General features: G+C 47.3%; 1 protein-coding gene across 1 annotated transcript in view; it reads left to right on the top strand.

Moving 5' to 3' along the window:
• The window catches only part of LOC117521216, a 215,906-nt gene that overhangs the window by 195,193 nt on the left and 4,579 nt on the right, over positions 1 to 16,134 (top strand). Inside the window, exons 17-23 of the mRNA XM_034182558.1 lie at positions 5,939 to 6,086; positions 6,252 to 6,393; positions 6,499 to 6,631; positions 12,388 to 12,585; positions 12,714 to 12,954; positions 14,044 to 14,172; positions 14,277 to 14,440. Coding sequence (XP_034038449.1) covers positions 5,939 to 6,086; positions 6,252 to 6,393; positions 6,499 to 6,631; positions 12,388 to 12,585; positions 12,714 to 12,954; positions 14,044 to 14,172; positions 14,277 to 14,440 — 1,155 coding nt within the window. The remainder of the gene's footprint in view (positions 1 to 5,938; positions 6,087 to 6,251; positions 6,394 to 6,498; positions 6,632 to 12,387; positions 12,586 to 12,713; positions 12,955 to 14,043; positions 14,173 to 14,276; positions 14,441 to 16,134) is intronic.

Raw genomic sequence — 16,134 nt, forward strand, 5'->3', positions numbered from 1 at the left:
CTGGCGCCCGACCAGGCTTATCGGGGTGTCGACGGTAGAAATCGGCCAGGAGGGCCGGATCCAGGATGAAGCTCCTCTTCACCCAGGAGCGTTCTTCGGGTCCATACCCCTCCCAGTCCACCAGATATTGGAACCCCCGGCCCATTCAACGGACGTCCAGGAGCCGGCGCACTGTCCAAGCCGGCTCCCCGTCAATGATCCGGGCAGGAGGCGGCGCCGGACCGGGAGCACAGAGGGGTGAGTTGTGGTACGGTTTGATTCTGGAGATGTGGAACTTCACTGCGGCAGGGCTAAGGACCTTGAGAATGCGAAATGGTCCGATGAACCTGTCCATCAGTTTTGGTGACTGTACCTGCAGTGGGATGTCCTTCGTTGACAACCACACCTCCTGCCCGGGCTGGTATGCAGGGGCCGGGGACCGCCGGTGGTCTGCATGGGTCTTGGCCCTCGTCCGGGCCTTCAACAAGGCAGAACGGGCGGTGCGCCACACTTGACGGCACCTCCGAAGGTGGGCCCGGACCGAGGGCACACCGACCTCTCCCTCCACCACGGGAAATAATGGGGGCTGGTACCCCAAACACACCTCAAATGGGGAGAGGCCGGTAGCAGAAGACATCTGGCTGTTATGCGCATACTCGATCCAGGCCAGGTGGTTGCTCCAGACCATTGGGTGCGCGGATGTCACACAGCGGAGGGTCTGTTCCAGCTCCTGGTTGGCCCGCTCTGCCTGTCCGTTCGTCTGTGGATGGTACCCGGACAAGAGGCTCACGGTGGCCCCCAGTTCCCTGCAGAAACTCCTCCAGACGTGAGAGGAAAACTGCGGACAACGATCCAAGACTATGTCAGTGGGGATCCCATGCAGACGGACGATGTGGTGGACCAGGAGGTCCGCTGTCTCCTGGGCTGTAGGGAGCTTTGGGAGGGCCACGAAGTGGGCCGCCTTGGAGAATCGGTCCACTATCGTGAGGATGGTGTTGTTGCCCTGGGACAGTGGGAGACCCGTGACAAAATCCAGGCCAATGTGGGACCAGGGGCGATGAGGCACAGGAAGCGGTTGGAGTAGACCTTGGGACTTCCTGTGGTCAGCCTTGCCCCTGGCACAGGTGGTGCAGGCCTGGATGTACTCCCGGACGTCGACCTCCATAGACGCCCACCAGAAGCGCTGCCGGACAACTGCCACGGTCCTTCGCACCCCCGGATGACAGGCGAGCTTGGAACCGTGACAGAAGTCCAGGACCACAGCCCTGGCCTCTGGTGGGACGTATAGTTTGTTTCTTGGTCCAGTTCCCGGGTCTGGGCTTCGTGCCAGGGCCTCCCGGACGATCTTCTCCACGTCCCAGGTGAGGGTGGCCACGATAGTGGACTCAGGCAGGATGGGCTCCGGTGGATCCGACAGTGCAGTTTTGACCTCCTCTTCGTGTACCCAGGACAAGGCATCCGACCTCTGGTTCTTGGTCCCGGGGCGATAGGTGATCCGGAAGTCAAAACGCCCGAAGAACAGTGACCAGCAGGCTTGCCTGGGGTTCAGCCGCTTGGCGGTCCTGATATACTCCAGGTTCCGATGGTCAGTGAAAACCGTGAACGGCACAGACGCTCCCTCCAACAGGTGTCTCCACTCCTCAAGAGCCTCTTTCACCGCAAGGAGTTCTCGATTGCCGACGTCATAGTTCCGTTCAGCCGGGGTCAACCTGCGAGAAAAGTAGGCACACGGGTGAAGAACCTTATCGGTCTCTCCGCACTGGGATAGCACGGCTCCTATCCCTGAGTCAGAGACATCCACTTCAACCACGAACTGGCGGCTAGGGTCGGGCTGCACCAAAACTGGCGCAGTAGAGAACCGTTGTTTCAACTCCTTGAACGCGGCTTCGCACCGATCCGACCAGGTGAAGGGGACTTTTGGAGAGGTCAGGGCTGTCAGGGGGCTAACTACCTGACTGTAGCCCTTAATGAACCTCCTATAGAAATTAGCGAAGCCGAGGAACTGTTGCAGCTTCCTACGGCTTGTTGGTTGGGGCCAATCTCTCACCGCCGCAACCTTGGCCGGATCAGGGGCGACGGAGTTAGAGGAGATGATAAACCCCAGGAAGGACAATGACGTGCGGTGAAACTCGCACTTCTCGCCCTTCACAAACAGTCGGTTCTCTAACAACCGCTGCAGGACCTGACGTACATGCTGGACATGGGTCTCAGGATCCGGAGAAAAGATGAGAATATCGTCCAGATATACGAAGACGAATCGGTGCAGGAAGTCCCGCAAGACGTCGTTTACCAAGGCTTGGAACTTCGCGGGGGCGTTGGTGAGGCCGAACGGCATGACCAGGTACTCAAAGTGACCTAACGGGGTGTTAAATACCGTCTTCCATTCGTCTCCCTTCCAGATCCGAACCAGGTGATACGCATTTCTAAGATCCAGCTTAGTAAAGATTTTGGCTCCATGCAGGGGGGTGAACACGGAATCCAACAATGGCAACGGGTATCGGTTGCGAACCGTAATCTCATTCAGCCCCCTGTAATCAATGCATGGACGGAGTCCGCCATCTTTCTTGCCCACAAAAAAGAAACCTGCACCCATCGGGGAGGTGGAGTTCTGGATCAGCCCGGCAGCTAATGAGTCCCGGATGTAGGTCTCTATTGATTCGCGCTCAGGTCGTGAGAGGTTGTACAGCCTGCTGGACGGGAACTCAACGCCTGGAACCAAATCAATGGCACCATCGTACGGACGGTGCGGGGGAAGGGTGAGTACCAGATCCTTGCTGAAGACATCAGCAAGATCGTGGTACTCAACCGGCACTGCCGTCAGATTGGGAGGGACTTTGACCTCCTCCTTAGCATGTAAACCGGGAGGAACCGAGGATCCTAAACACACCCGATGGCAGGTTTCGCTCCACTGAACCACTACCCCAGACGGCCAATCAATCCGGGGATTGTGTTTCAACATCCATGGGAAGCCCAAAATCACGCGGGAGGTAGAAGGAGTTACAAAAAACTCAATCTCCTCCCGATGGTTTCCAGACACCACCAGAGTTACTGGTTGTGTCTTGTGTGTGATTAAAGGGAGGAGGGTGCCATCTAGTGCCCTCACCTGCAATGGCGAAGGAAGCGCCACCAGAGGGAGCCCTACCTCCCTTGCCCATCTGCTGTCTAGCAAATTCCCTTCTGACCCCGTGTCCACCAGTGCTGGGGCTTGAAGGGTTAAATCCCCGCTCAGGATTGTAACTGGGAGTCGTGTGGCAATATGTGTGTGTCCCACGTGAATGTTATGACCCCCCCTTAGCCCAGTCTCTAAGGGCGGTTGTTGTCGTTGTGGCCGTTTGGGGCAGTTTTTCTGTATGTGCGCCTTTGAGCTGCAGAGAAAACACTCCCCGCGGACCAGCCTCCTCATTCTGTCATCTGTTCTCGGTTTGGCCCTGTGCGTTTCCCTAGCAACGTCAGCAGGGGGAGCTGTTGCCCCACGGAGTGCTGCGGCTGTGGAGCGTGGGGAGGGCGGCCCCTTTTCGAACCCGGAAGGGAGAGGGACGGCGCGTACCCAGCCACGTCCTTCGCCTCGCTCCCGACGGCGTTCCTCCAACCGATTGTCTAACCGTATAACGAGATCGATAAGCCCATCTAAATCCCGCGGTTCTTCCTTAGCTACCAGATGCTCCTTCAGGACCGATGACAGTCCGTTTATGAAGGCGGCACGGAGCGCAACGTTATTCCAGCCGGACCTCGCAGCCGCAATGCGGAAGTCGACTGCATATTCGCCTGCGCACCGGCGCCCCTGTTGCATTGACAGCAGCATTGTTGAAGCGGTCTCTCCTCTGTTAGGGTGATCAAACACTGTTCTGAACTCCCCCACAAACCCAGTGTATGCTGATAACAACCGTGAGTTCTGTTCCCAGAGCGCCGTAGCCCAGGCGCGTGCCTTACCCCGAAGCAAGTTAATAACATAAGCCACCTTGCTGGCGTCAGACGCCTACATCACGGGTCGTTGTGCAAAGATGAGCGAACACTGCATCAGAAAGTCCGCGCACGTCTCCACACAACCCCCGTACGGCTCTGGGGGACTTATGTATGCTTCAGGGGATGGTGGGGGGGTTCGTTGAACGACCAGTGGAATGTTAATATCCGGCACCGGGTCGGCAGGAGGAGGAGCCGCAGCAGCGCTCTGATTGCGCGCTTCCACCTGTGCGGTGAGAGCCTCCATCCTGCGATTAAGGATGACATTTTGCTCGGACATCAAATCCAGCCGAGCAGTAAAGGCAGTGAGGATTTGCTGCAACTCACCGAGCACGCCTCCTGCAGACGCCTGTGCACCCTGCTCTTCCATTGGCTGTCCAACAGATGGGTGACGCCCCTCGGGATCCATGACGCTGGCCGAGATATCCTGTTGTGAAAGTGTAGTGACACGGACCCACAACAGGGGGCGCAAATGAACGGTCAATAGATGAGCCAAAAAAGTAACAATTTAATGTTGTGAAGGTGCACAACGAATATACAGACAATCTCAGAATCTGATAACAGTCAATCCACAAAGGTGACGTGTGGGCAGGCTCGAGGATAGAAGACGTCTGTCCTGAGAAGAGCTGGAACCACACGATTTCCGCCGCCACCGAACCTGGTGAATACTGGAGCCGCCAAGTCCCGAATTCCCAGGTGATCACCGTCCCCGACTGTCGGATCTGGTACTGCTGGCGAAGAGCAAAGACAGTCAAGTGTGGGTGTGTGTACACCCCGTAACAACAACGGTGGGAATGCCACCTCCACCTTTAACACACACTCGTGCAGCGTCTGTTTAACCACTTATCTGACGGGACGTAGGATGAAACAGTCGCGACCCACGCCGGTCCTCTGGTTGACAGCTGCAACACAATAGCACTTGGAATCACTTAATGCTGGCAGAGAAAGTTACCTCCATAGAAGTACGATATCTCGGCGATGAGGTGGAGATGACGTCTGGGTTTTATGGAGTGAGATGATGAAGAATGAGTGACAGCTGTCAGGAAATAATGAGTGACAGCTGTCACTCCCGGCTGTGTCCGTGGTGGCAGCACCCTCTCGTGCCTGAAGCCCGCACTTCAGGCAGGGCGCCCTCTGGTGGTGAGCCAGCAGTACCTCCTCTTCTGGCGGCCCACACAACAAAGCCATGACAATGTAAACATGACAAATAATTACCTTTTTAGATGGCTCGAAATACTTTTATCCAGATCATGCAGCGCACACGCGAATGGCGCTGCTGGAGCGATCCTCTGTGATTCAGGAAACGATTAGAGCCGTTTTCAACAGACAACTTGCAGAGAAAATGATTAATCCGCTATGAAATAATTATTTTATATACACAGCATCCAGCGCAGAGCGTGTGGCAGGCGGTGGAACAAAGCACAGTGTGCAAGTGCGTGAATCAAAGTCATGCTCATGTCAAGTGTAGGCCGTGGTATGCTGATGGCAGATTCTAAGTGTTTTGTTTTTTTGTTGTTTTTTTTTAGTAACCCTTAAGTAGTACCAATTGGGTGAAAATTGGACTCATGGACTACTAGTAACTATTCGAATGTGTGAGGGGCATGAATTGACCCCATTGTCTTGGCGTCAAAATCAGGGGCTTTACAACAAAACAGTTTCTTTTTATTTTTCATTTTTACACAAAGCCAAACTATGGCCTTTGGGTACTGTAAAGAATTTGCGTCCATCTGTCCAGTCCTATAACTGCCAGAGTCTTCAAATTCAGAGGGAACATTCTTGGGACACAGACCTTGGACAAGTTCAAAGATGGCTAACCTTGAAGGTCACATTCTATTTCCCATTTTTTATGCTCATACAGCCGAGGGTATTTTAGCATTGCGTTTTATTTATAGCTTCGTGGAGCTTTTTCCATACTCTCCCACACTGTTTATTGGATTGTGACGAACCTTCACCTGTCTTTCTTTGACATTTTATGTGTTTGCCCGCTTCAACCATCCAGTTCCGCTATGCCAAACTCACCCAACCATCCATGTTTGGAGGGGAGCCGTGCAATTTTCACAGCCAAGAGGAGGAGCCCTGCAGCGTTCCAGCCCGATACACATGTAACAGTGTTCCTCTGTGTGAGGGGTTCCTCTGCACCCACACAGGTATCTCCAGCCATCCTTGTTTTTTAAGCGTCACATTTTACAACCACACAGTTGTATCACAGAGATTATGTTTAAGAATTCAAGTCACAAGAAGAAGAGTCTTAAAGGTGAATGCATCACCATAAATCTCATGTAATTACTCCTCCATGCCGTGTGTGCTTTCAGGTCGCTGTATTCACAGAACCCTGCAATGTAGTGGGGAGGATGACTGCGGGGACATGTCGGATGAAGCTGGCTGCAAGAGGGTTAACAATCCCTGCAGGCACGAAGTTGAAGAGTACTGGGGAATCGAAAACCTTGCCAAAGGGTGAGTCACTTTCCCATCAGTGTGTTTTGAGGGTCTCTGATGTTTCATATGCACACATTTGTCAGGTGAGTGTGCTCTGTGATAAGACTGCTTCTCTTCTTTTAGAATCAACATCTTGAACAGTAACCTGGAGGGACTTGTCCTTGATAACAGATACTACGCTGGCAGCTGCTTGCCGCACTACATCCAAGATGTCAGATTCAGGAAGCCTTACAACTTGCAAGAGTACACCACACAGGTGGAAATGGCTACAGGTTTACCGTGAAACTTTCCTGTAATGAGCTTGGAGCTGGGTGTGCAAACTGCAACAACCAAAGACCTGCGACAAACTCACAAAATGATAATTACCCCCTCTCCTCCACCACCCTGCCATATTTGATGTATTAGTGGTAGTACATGTAACACTTTGAACTGACAAAGAAGTCAATCTCAAGAGCCCAACAAGGGATAAGCTTCGATGTCCCAGATGAAGCCCACCCAGTAGAAGGAAAAACTACACTTCCTTGACTGGTTGTTTGAGGGTGGCTCCAAAAGTGAACAGGTTCCCATTCAAGTCAACAAAAAAACTTAGAACAACCCCCCCCAAAAAAACCAAAAACTGGTTTTGGTCTATAGCCATTGTCCCCATCCCGCTCCATGACAACTGTACTGAAGTGAATTTATTTACTTCTTAGTTTAACAAAGCTATAAAGGTACACATAAATTTCAGCGTGGCCACTTTTAAACTCGTATTCCATAGGACGTTGTTCTATTACGATCTCTCACAATCCAGAAAAAGTGCATAAACATGATGAAACAACTTACTCCGCCATGCCTCCTATCAAGTGCAGACCTGGACTCTGGCTGGCTTATAAAGCGCATATCTGGCGATCAAAGGGAATAATGTTATTTTTAACCATCAGATGACAAAGTAAAACCTCTTAAAACATTCTAAAGTCAGTTAAATGGTAAATGGACTGCATCTGCATCAGACGCTCAATGCGCTTTACAATAATGCCTCACATTCACAGCGATGTCAGGGTGCTGCCATGCAAGGTACTCACTACACACCAGGAGCAAATTGGGGATTAAGGGCCTTGCCCAACGGCCCTTAGTGATTTTCAGGTCAGGCTGAGGTTTGAACTGAGGATCGTCTGGTCTCAAGCCCAACGCTTAATCACGAGACCATTACCTCCCCTACTAGACCATCACCTCCCCTACTAGACCATCACCTCCCCTACTAGACCATTACCTCCCCCTAAAATTTTAAGCAAAAAACAAGGCAATAATCTGTTAATCGCTGCTCTCGCTCCAACATGACACATGCACAGTGAAGGCAGGCAGACTGATCAGACTGTGACACCGTTCGTGCATGCACAGACTAATGTAGAGGATGGCTCAGATTAGGGGAGTGCTGAGATCCTGACACCACAAATGCTGCTTTTCCTTCAAATTTTTAACCCAATGGAGGACAACCAAACACGTTTCAAGCTGGACTCACTAGAACTACCCCTTTTAAACGTGTTTGAACATGATTGAAGGCTGTTAAGTCTACGAGCACACTGAGGTGACACCATCATGATGCCGATTTGTCGAATTGTGATGAATTTTTTTAAATATTTTAAAACTCTAGAGGGAGGTGATGGTCTAGTGGTTAAGCGTTGGGCTTGAGACCAGAGGATCCTTGGTTCAAATCCTAGCCTGACCAGAAAATCACTAAGGGCCCTTGTGCAAGGTCCTTAATCCCCTAGTTGCTCCCAGTGTGCATTGAGCGCCTTGTATGGCAGCACCCTGACATGAGTGTGTGAGTATGTTTGTGTGAATGTGAGGCATAATTGTAAAGCACTTTGAGAAAATTGCTATATAAATGCAGTCCATTTACCATTTACTGTTTGTATACACACATAAATAAATAAATAAAAATAAAAAAGCAACAAAAAAATTTCACATCCAGCTCTACATTCGAAGTTTTCATTTCAATAGCGTTTCAGCTAACCTAAGCGTTCCAGTTGTTATGGTAACAGCATTCACTGAGCCATGTGAGAGTGGTGACGGGCGTGATGATGCAGCACCATCCTCCATACACTTTGATGCAGATACCGCCATCTTTGCTGTGCAGAATGCATTGTGGGAAGGCAAGGGGGCAAACAACAGTGGTGTCTCCTGAATTCACTACATTCACGGTGGAATAACTGAGAGATTTCTTAATGTAGTCCAAAATAGTTACCTTTTCATGATATTTATCTCCTTTGTCAAAGGCTGTGCTTCTCCTCCTTTTATTGACCATGTGTGGAGTTTATCACTGTGCCAGATATAACTCAAGTTTTAACAGTGCATCCGGAAAGTATTCACAGTGCATCACTTTTTCTACATTTTGTTATGTTACAGTGTTATTCCAAAATGTAGTAAATAAATTTTTTCCCTCAAAATTCTACACACAATACCCCATAAAGACACCATGAAAAAAGCTTTTTAAATTTTTTTTTGCAAATTTTATTTATTTTTTGTTGATGCACCTTTGGCAGCAATTACAGCCTCAAGTCTTCTTCAATATGATGCCACAAGCTTGGTGCACCTATCTTTGGGCAGTTTTGACCATTCCTCTTTGCAGCATCTCTCAAGCTCCATCAGGTTGGATGGGCAGCGTCGGTGCACAGCCATTTTTAGATCTCTCCAGAGATGTTCAATCAAATTCAGGTGTGGACTTTGGCTGGGCCACTCAAGGACATTCACAGAGTTGTCCTGAAGAGACTCCTTTGATATCTTGGCTGTGTGCTTAGGGTCATTGTCCTGCTGAAAGGACAGTGTTGTAATGTAACAAAGTAGAAACGCTTCGTTACTGTACTTAATTTTTGACCTATCTATACTTTACATTTCTTTACATTTCAGAAAAAGAACAGCAACTTTATTTACAGCCGTATACATCCACCTGTTGCTAACTCATCCCATCACCAACACCAACTGCTCTGCCAGAGGTGGATCCAGCCTTTTATAGGGGCTGAGGCCCCCTCCTGGTTTCTCCAGAAACCACACTGGCTTTCTTTTTGTGTTGTCGTTTCACTGTCCACTTGTTTTGGATTTTAATTTTACTTAAAGTACATTTTATATGAGAAATTTACTTTTGATACTTAGGGCCCTGTCCCACTGGCGTTTAGAAGGATTTGCGTATGGATTGCGCACAAAATTGGCCCATATTCACCAAACATCCGCAATATCCGTGTAACATGCCTGTATGAGTCGGCCATCATCCGAACACACCCGTGATCATCCGCAGAGGCACGCATGTCCACAGCCAGGATTTTTGAGCTGTTCAAAAATCTGAATGCGGATAACATCCGCCTTACATACTCCATATATACTCAATTCATACACAATACATACTCACTCTATGCGTTGTATATCTGCTGTTAACCGCTGATATCCGCAACTGACGGGGATTTGCGGCTTGGCAGCGGACTGGGACAGTGTGTAAAACAGACATATTGCGTGCCCATCATGTCCATATCACAAACTAAAATATGTTGTAGTGAATGCATACAAATTGGCCATGAATAAAGCGTTTTTATTACATCTGCTTTGCAGCTGATTTGCGGACAATCTGTGAATGCATAACAAACACGTCACGTAAACCCAAAGTACTATATGTGGCAGAAAGCGACATACCTGCCAGTCAGTGCCGGTCCGGCTGTGTAGATCCACAAAGACGTAGCTGCTGCAATCCAGGACTTTTAATTAACACCAACAAAAGGAAGAGCTGCTGTTTAGCCACAACTCACTCAAAAAAAGAAAAAAAAACACCCTCTCACACCCCAAGCGGCTTCCCCCCTCCCACTCCCCAAACTCATGAACAGTTAACCCTCGCATGACAACACTCTGTGATCAACTTTTCCAAGTCCAGCAAATGCTCCAGAGGCTGTATTGTTGGTGTGAATAGTGATGCCGAAAGGCCCGAGTGAACTTATTTTATAACCGCAATGCAGATGCCGTGCATGTGCAACACGTGTGCTATGCATTCATAATACACCTGTAATACTGCCGTGATAATCTCAATGTGTTGGATCAGTTTCCTTACTACATGCGTTATATAACCGTGATTGTTCCTCATATATTCGCTATATATTATTAATATATCCATAATTCATACTGGGACATTTGTCATTTTTGGTCATTTTTGTTGCGGACGACAACGAACGCCCGCAATTTGTATACTCAGTTCATGCGCAATTAATCCTCTCCCCAGTGGGACAGGGCCTTTAAGTACAGTAAATGTGAGATACTTTAAGACTTTAACTCAAGTAATATTTTTAAAGGAGACTTAACTTTTACCAAAGTAATTTTATGATAAAATACATGTACTTTCACTCCAGTATCACTTTGAGGTACTTTATATAAGACTATGAAAGATGAACTGTCACCCCAGTCTGAGGTCAAGAGCACTCTGGAGCAGGGTTTCATCCAGGATGTCTCTGTACATTGCTATATTTATCTTTTCCTCAATCCTGACTAGTCTCCCAGTTCCTGCCGCTGAAAAACATCCCCACAGCATGATGCTGCCACCACCATGCTTCACTGTAGGGATGGTGCCTGGTTTCCTCCAAACATGACACCTGGCATTCACGCCAAAGAGTTCAATTTTTGTCTCATCAGAGTTTTGTTTCTCATGGTCTGAGAGTCCTTCGGGTGCCTTTTGGCAAACTCCAGGCAGGCTGCCATGTGCCTTTCACTAAGGAGTGGCTTCTGTCTGACCGCTCTGTCATACAGGCCTGACTGATGGATTGCTGCAGAGATGGTTGTCCTGCTGGACGGTTCTCCTCTCTCCACAGAGGAATGCTGGAGCTCTGAGTGGTTCTTGTTCACCTCCCTGACTAAGGCCCTTCTCCCCCGATCACTCAGTTTAGATGGGCATTCAGCTCTAGGAAGAGTCCTGGTGGATCTGAACTTCTTCCATTTATGGATAATGGAGGCCACTGTGCTCATTGGGACCTTCAAAGCAGCAGAAATGTTTCTGTACCCTTCCCCCGATTTGTGTCTCGAGACAATCCCATCTCTGAGGTCTACAGACAATTCCATTGGCTTCATGCTTGGTTTGCGCTCTGACATGGACTGTCAACTGTGGGACCTTAATAAGTAGACAGGTGTGTGCCTTTCCAAATCACGTCTAATCAACTGAGTTTACCCCCAGTGGACTCCAATTAAGCTGTAGAAACATCTCAAGGATGATCAGTGGAAACAGGATGCACCTGAGCTCAATTATTAGCTTCATGGCAAAAGCTGTGAACACTTATGTACACGAGATTTCACTTTTTTATTATTATTATTATTTGCAAAAATCTTAAAAAAAACCTTTTTCACATTCTCGTTATGGGGTATTGTGTGTAGAATTTTGAGGGGAAAAAAGAATTTCATCTATTTTGGAATAACGCTGTAACATAACAAAATGTAGAAAAAGTGATGTACTGTACAGTACAGTACAGTACATCAGTACAGTACTGTGAATACTTTCTGGATGCACTGTATGTCTGTATTTAAAAACATTGCCACCGATCACCTGGATTAATTCATATGTTAGCTTCCCATGCTAGCACTGTCATGATGTTTCATTTGTTGGCAATGATTGCATTCATAACTGAATGTTTTTTTTTTATTTTAGACTGATCTATCACAGCAATAAAATGACAGACAAAGTGACCTTACAACTGTGTGACATCACTGATCAGTGATGTTTTTAAAAACAGACGTAAAAACTTGAGTTATTTCTGTCATCATATCGCAGTGATAGATTAGTCTTAAATCAATGAATGAATGTATTTCACACAAAAAACACACACACACAAAGAAAAATAATCCATGGTCCATGGCTACCCCCATCTCGGTATTCATATATTAAAATAAATAACTAGCATGTTGCCCGTGCCAGCAAAGATGGCGGTATCTGTGACCGAGTCCATGGGATGCAACAACTGAACACACTTAACCTGATCTGATGGTAACATGTTTCTCTCTTTCTGTCCACAGACTAAAGGCTCATACGAGTTCACTATGAAGTCCTTTGAGTCGTACAGTGAGTACATGGACTACTCCATGAAAGAGCGCACCAGTAAAACCTCTGTTTCCTTTGGCTTTGGGATTCCAGGCATATTTGAGTTTGGCTTCAATTCCAATAATGCCAAATATAGCAAGTCGGTCCAGAAGATTCGCCGTGCCTCTGGAACGGTGAGATGACAACAATGTCCCCGTGTGTTCACATTTCTTCATATAAGATCACATTTCTTAGTATTAGATCAAGAGCAATCAGTCACAAATTCAATTTCAAAGGTGCTTTTGACCATTCTGCTCCTCAGACTAACAGCTTCGTGAGGGCCAAAGCAGAGCTGGAGACAGCCCAGTACATCCTGAAGTCAGATAATTTGATGCTTCACCCTCAGTTCCTGCAGCGTCTGCGCTCCCTGCCACAGTCCTACATGTATGGGGAATACCGGCAGATCTACAGGGACTATGGCACTCACTACATTACAGAGGCTGCTCTTGGTGGAGAATATGAACACACCATCATACTGAACAAGGAAAAGCTTGAAAAGTCAGGTAGTACAACTCATTTATTCCCAAACTGGGTCATATCATAACAAGACTGGCTCAGGGTTGTAAAGGGACACTTGTTCATAATCACCTCAACAAACCGAGTTACATGAGGTTTACACAAGTTACATGATTACACTTCTTTATTTGTCTGACTGTGTGCACATGTCAGAAAAGTAGCAGACGGATTTCAACATAATGCACTGAGTGTTTCTTTCTCCTTTTGCTCTGTATGCACCACTCTGCATTTAATCATTAGTGATTGATCTCTGCTCCCCTCCACAGCATGTCTTTTTCCTGGTTCTCTCCCTCAGCCCCAACCAGTCCCAGCAGAAGACTGCCCCTCCCTGAGCCTGGTTCTGCTGGAGGTTTCTTCCTGTTAAAAGGGAGTTTTTCCTTCCCACTGTCGCCAAGTGCTTGCTCACAGGGGGTCGTTTTGACCATTGGGGTTTTTACGTAATTATTGTATGGCCTTGCCTTACAATATAAAGCACCTTGGGGCAACTGTTTGTTGTGATTTGGCGCTATATAAATAAAATTGATTGATTGATTTGGAGAAATTAGTTTTATCATTGCTCTGAATCTGCCTTTTATTTGTTTATCATTATGATATATGTTGTCTTTTTACCACTTTGTCAGTGCTTCAATAACAGCTTTTATATGACGGCTGAGTGGATCCTTATCATTTGATTGGTGCTTTGTATGTCATGTGACATGGAATATTCGTTCCATTGTGTTGCCTTCTATTTAGTGTGCAGGATCAAAGATAAGCAATCAAAGATGCGTGGTCAGCAACAAGATCAGGATGATAGGTCAGATATCAGAAACAAAAGTAAGCATTAGAGATCAACAATGAACATATATAATCTAAGAATATTAGAAAAGTGAAAAAGCAATGATAAAGAAAAAATAAAAGAAAAATGTCAATGACAGACACTCTCACTGTTCCCTTGGTTTTGCCATTTTCAATCACTTTGGGATTTTTCCTTTCATGTCCTTACCATTTTATTTCTATACTTTTGCACTGAAGTGCTTTTTGAAAGTTAAACAGATATGACAGCAATAATGCTCTGAACATTTTATAATTCTTCATAGATTATTCTTTGGAGGATTACAAGTCCTGCACGCAGGCAGGTCTCAAGGTTGGGGCCAATATCCAAGGTGTGTATGTTTCATTGGGGTTCCAAGGAGGTTCCTGTAATGATCTTCTGAATGAGATGGGAGGTGAGCTTTTTATCTAACACCCTGTTGTAGTGTAGTTTCCATTTTGAACACTGGCCTTCCTTTTTTCATTCATACTCATTGCCATTCTTTTTGACTCTGGTCAGAGGATACAGTGCATGGCAGCATGGTGGAGGACTTTGTTGCTGTGGTAAAGGGTGGAAGTAGTGAAGCTATCACAGCATTGGCAGCTAAGAAGCTTCCAACCCCACAGCTGATGGGTCTATGGGGTGACAGTGTGCGATACAACCCCGACTTCATTCGCAGAACAGTGAGCTTCTCTGACTTTTCTTTTACACTCATGTTTTGCTTTTAATTGTTCTCATATGTCTCAGTTGGCCAGTTTGTATTTCTGCCATGTCTGTTTTATGTTTGTCACCTTGGTTACTGAAGTTGTGGACTGAATGTCATGAAACATGGTTACTGGGAGGCACTGCCCAAGAAAGCACTCAATAGAATTCCGGTGTGGTTCCAGATTATAGGGCAGATAATAGAAGTGGTGTCTTTTTGTTCAAGGAGTTGGACTAACGTTCTATAGACTGGGCTCCATTTCCAGGTTTGTCTGCTTCAGGCTACCTGTCTGCATGTGCATTATCCCAGTCTACACAGCTGTAAAAGGATACCTGCTTTTCCTAAGTGGTTCCCTGCGATGGCGTGGCAAGGGGAGTCATAGACACTCATCTGTTTCATGATATGGTCTCTAGAGATAACCACTAGCCTAATGGACCTCAGGATTTCACTGTATATTCCGGAACAGTCAAACTGCATTCCAAACAGTTGGACCCATTCCTGTGGCTGGCCTGAATATTCAGCTCATGCTCAAAATATCTGAGGTGCAGACAAAGTGGAGAAATATCGAACAGCATTTGAAGTGTATTCTGACTGCATCCCAAATATTCCTATGGCATCCCATCAGCATTTGGAACATTCTGATTGCGTTCGAGGGAAATATCAAAATGATCAGCCACGTCAAATCCTGCCAGAAGGTCCTGAAAGTGCCACGAATGTGTCACAATGCACCTCGAGTGCACTTCGATTTCCTTCCAACCAGACTTAAGTGGCAATCGAACCGCACTCATACGGCATTTGAAGTCGTTCTTAAGATTCTTACTGCCTTCTGACAGTATTCTAGGTATTCCTACTCTCTTCCAGCTACATTAGGACTGCATGTGAAAGCTCAGCCCCAGTCACACATACGACGATTGAGGCTGAATGGTGTCAGAATGACACATCCCATCACAGTCCGGAAGTATTGAGGTGCGGTCTGAAGACCAATGGATGGCAGTCTCAGAGCAGTCTACATATTTGGTCTCATTTGCTCAGCTGTCCCGAGTGTGTTGCACAGTTCAAAACACTCTTGGCGCTGTCAAGATGGGACGTACATCTGATGGCGGCCTATGTGCAGTTTGTGCGCCATCTGATCGCAATTTATATATTCTGACGGCGTCATAACAGCATTTGATCGCAGTTGATTGAGCTCTAAGATGGGTTGTCATGGCAAAGCCTGCCGGGATGTTGTGCCACGTATGTCCACCTCCACTGGACCGCAGCCAGGGAGGGCAAAGGAAATGCTGACATGTAATAATGTATGTGGCACGCATTCATCATGTACAGTGAATGTGAACAGTGCACAATCAAACTGAAAGCACTGTGTGCCACTGCAGGTCAATGCGTCGCACAGCGCACACTGCTGCAGACTGTACACTACAGATATATTTCCATTCCTTCCCTTGGGTGACATAAATAATGTGAAATATTGTGCCCATCATATCTGTGACACCACAGGCAGGTGCGCTTCTTCGTGGTCCCATGTGCAGTAATGCATCATTGCACGCATCAGAGGCTCAGAGCTGAACGGATCTCACCGCTGCAATATACATATTATGACTTGATCACCATCCAACTCTGTAGGAGGCATGGCATGGAACTGTATTGCCAGGCCATGACAACATTATTAAACATGAA

Source organism: Thalassophryne amazonica, chromosome 12 (assembly GCF_902500255.1).
Source record: "Thalassophryne amazonica chromosome 12, fThaAma1.1, whole genome shotgun sequence".
NCBI classification, from domain to species: Eukaryota; Metazoa; Chordata; class Actinopteri; order Batrachoidiformes; family Batrachoididae; genus Thalassophryne; species Thalassophryne amazonica.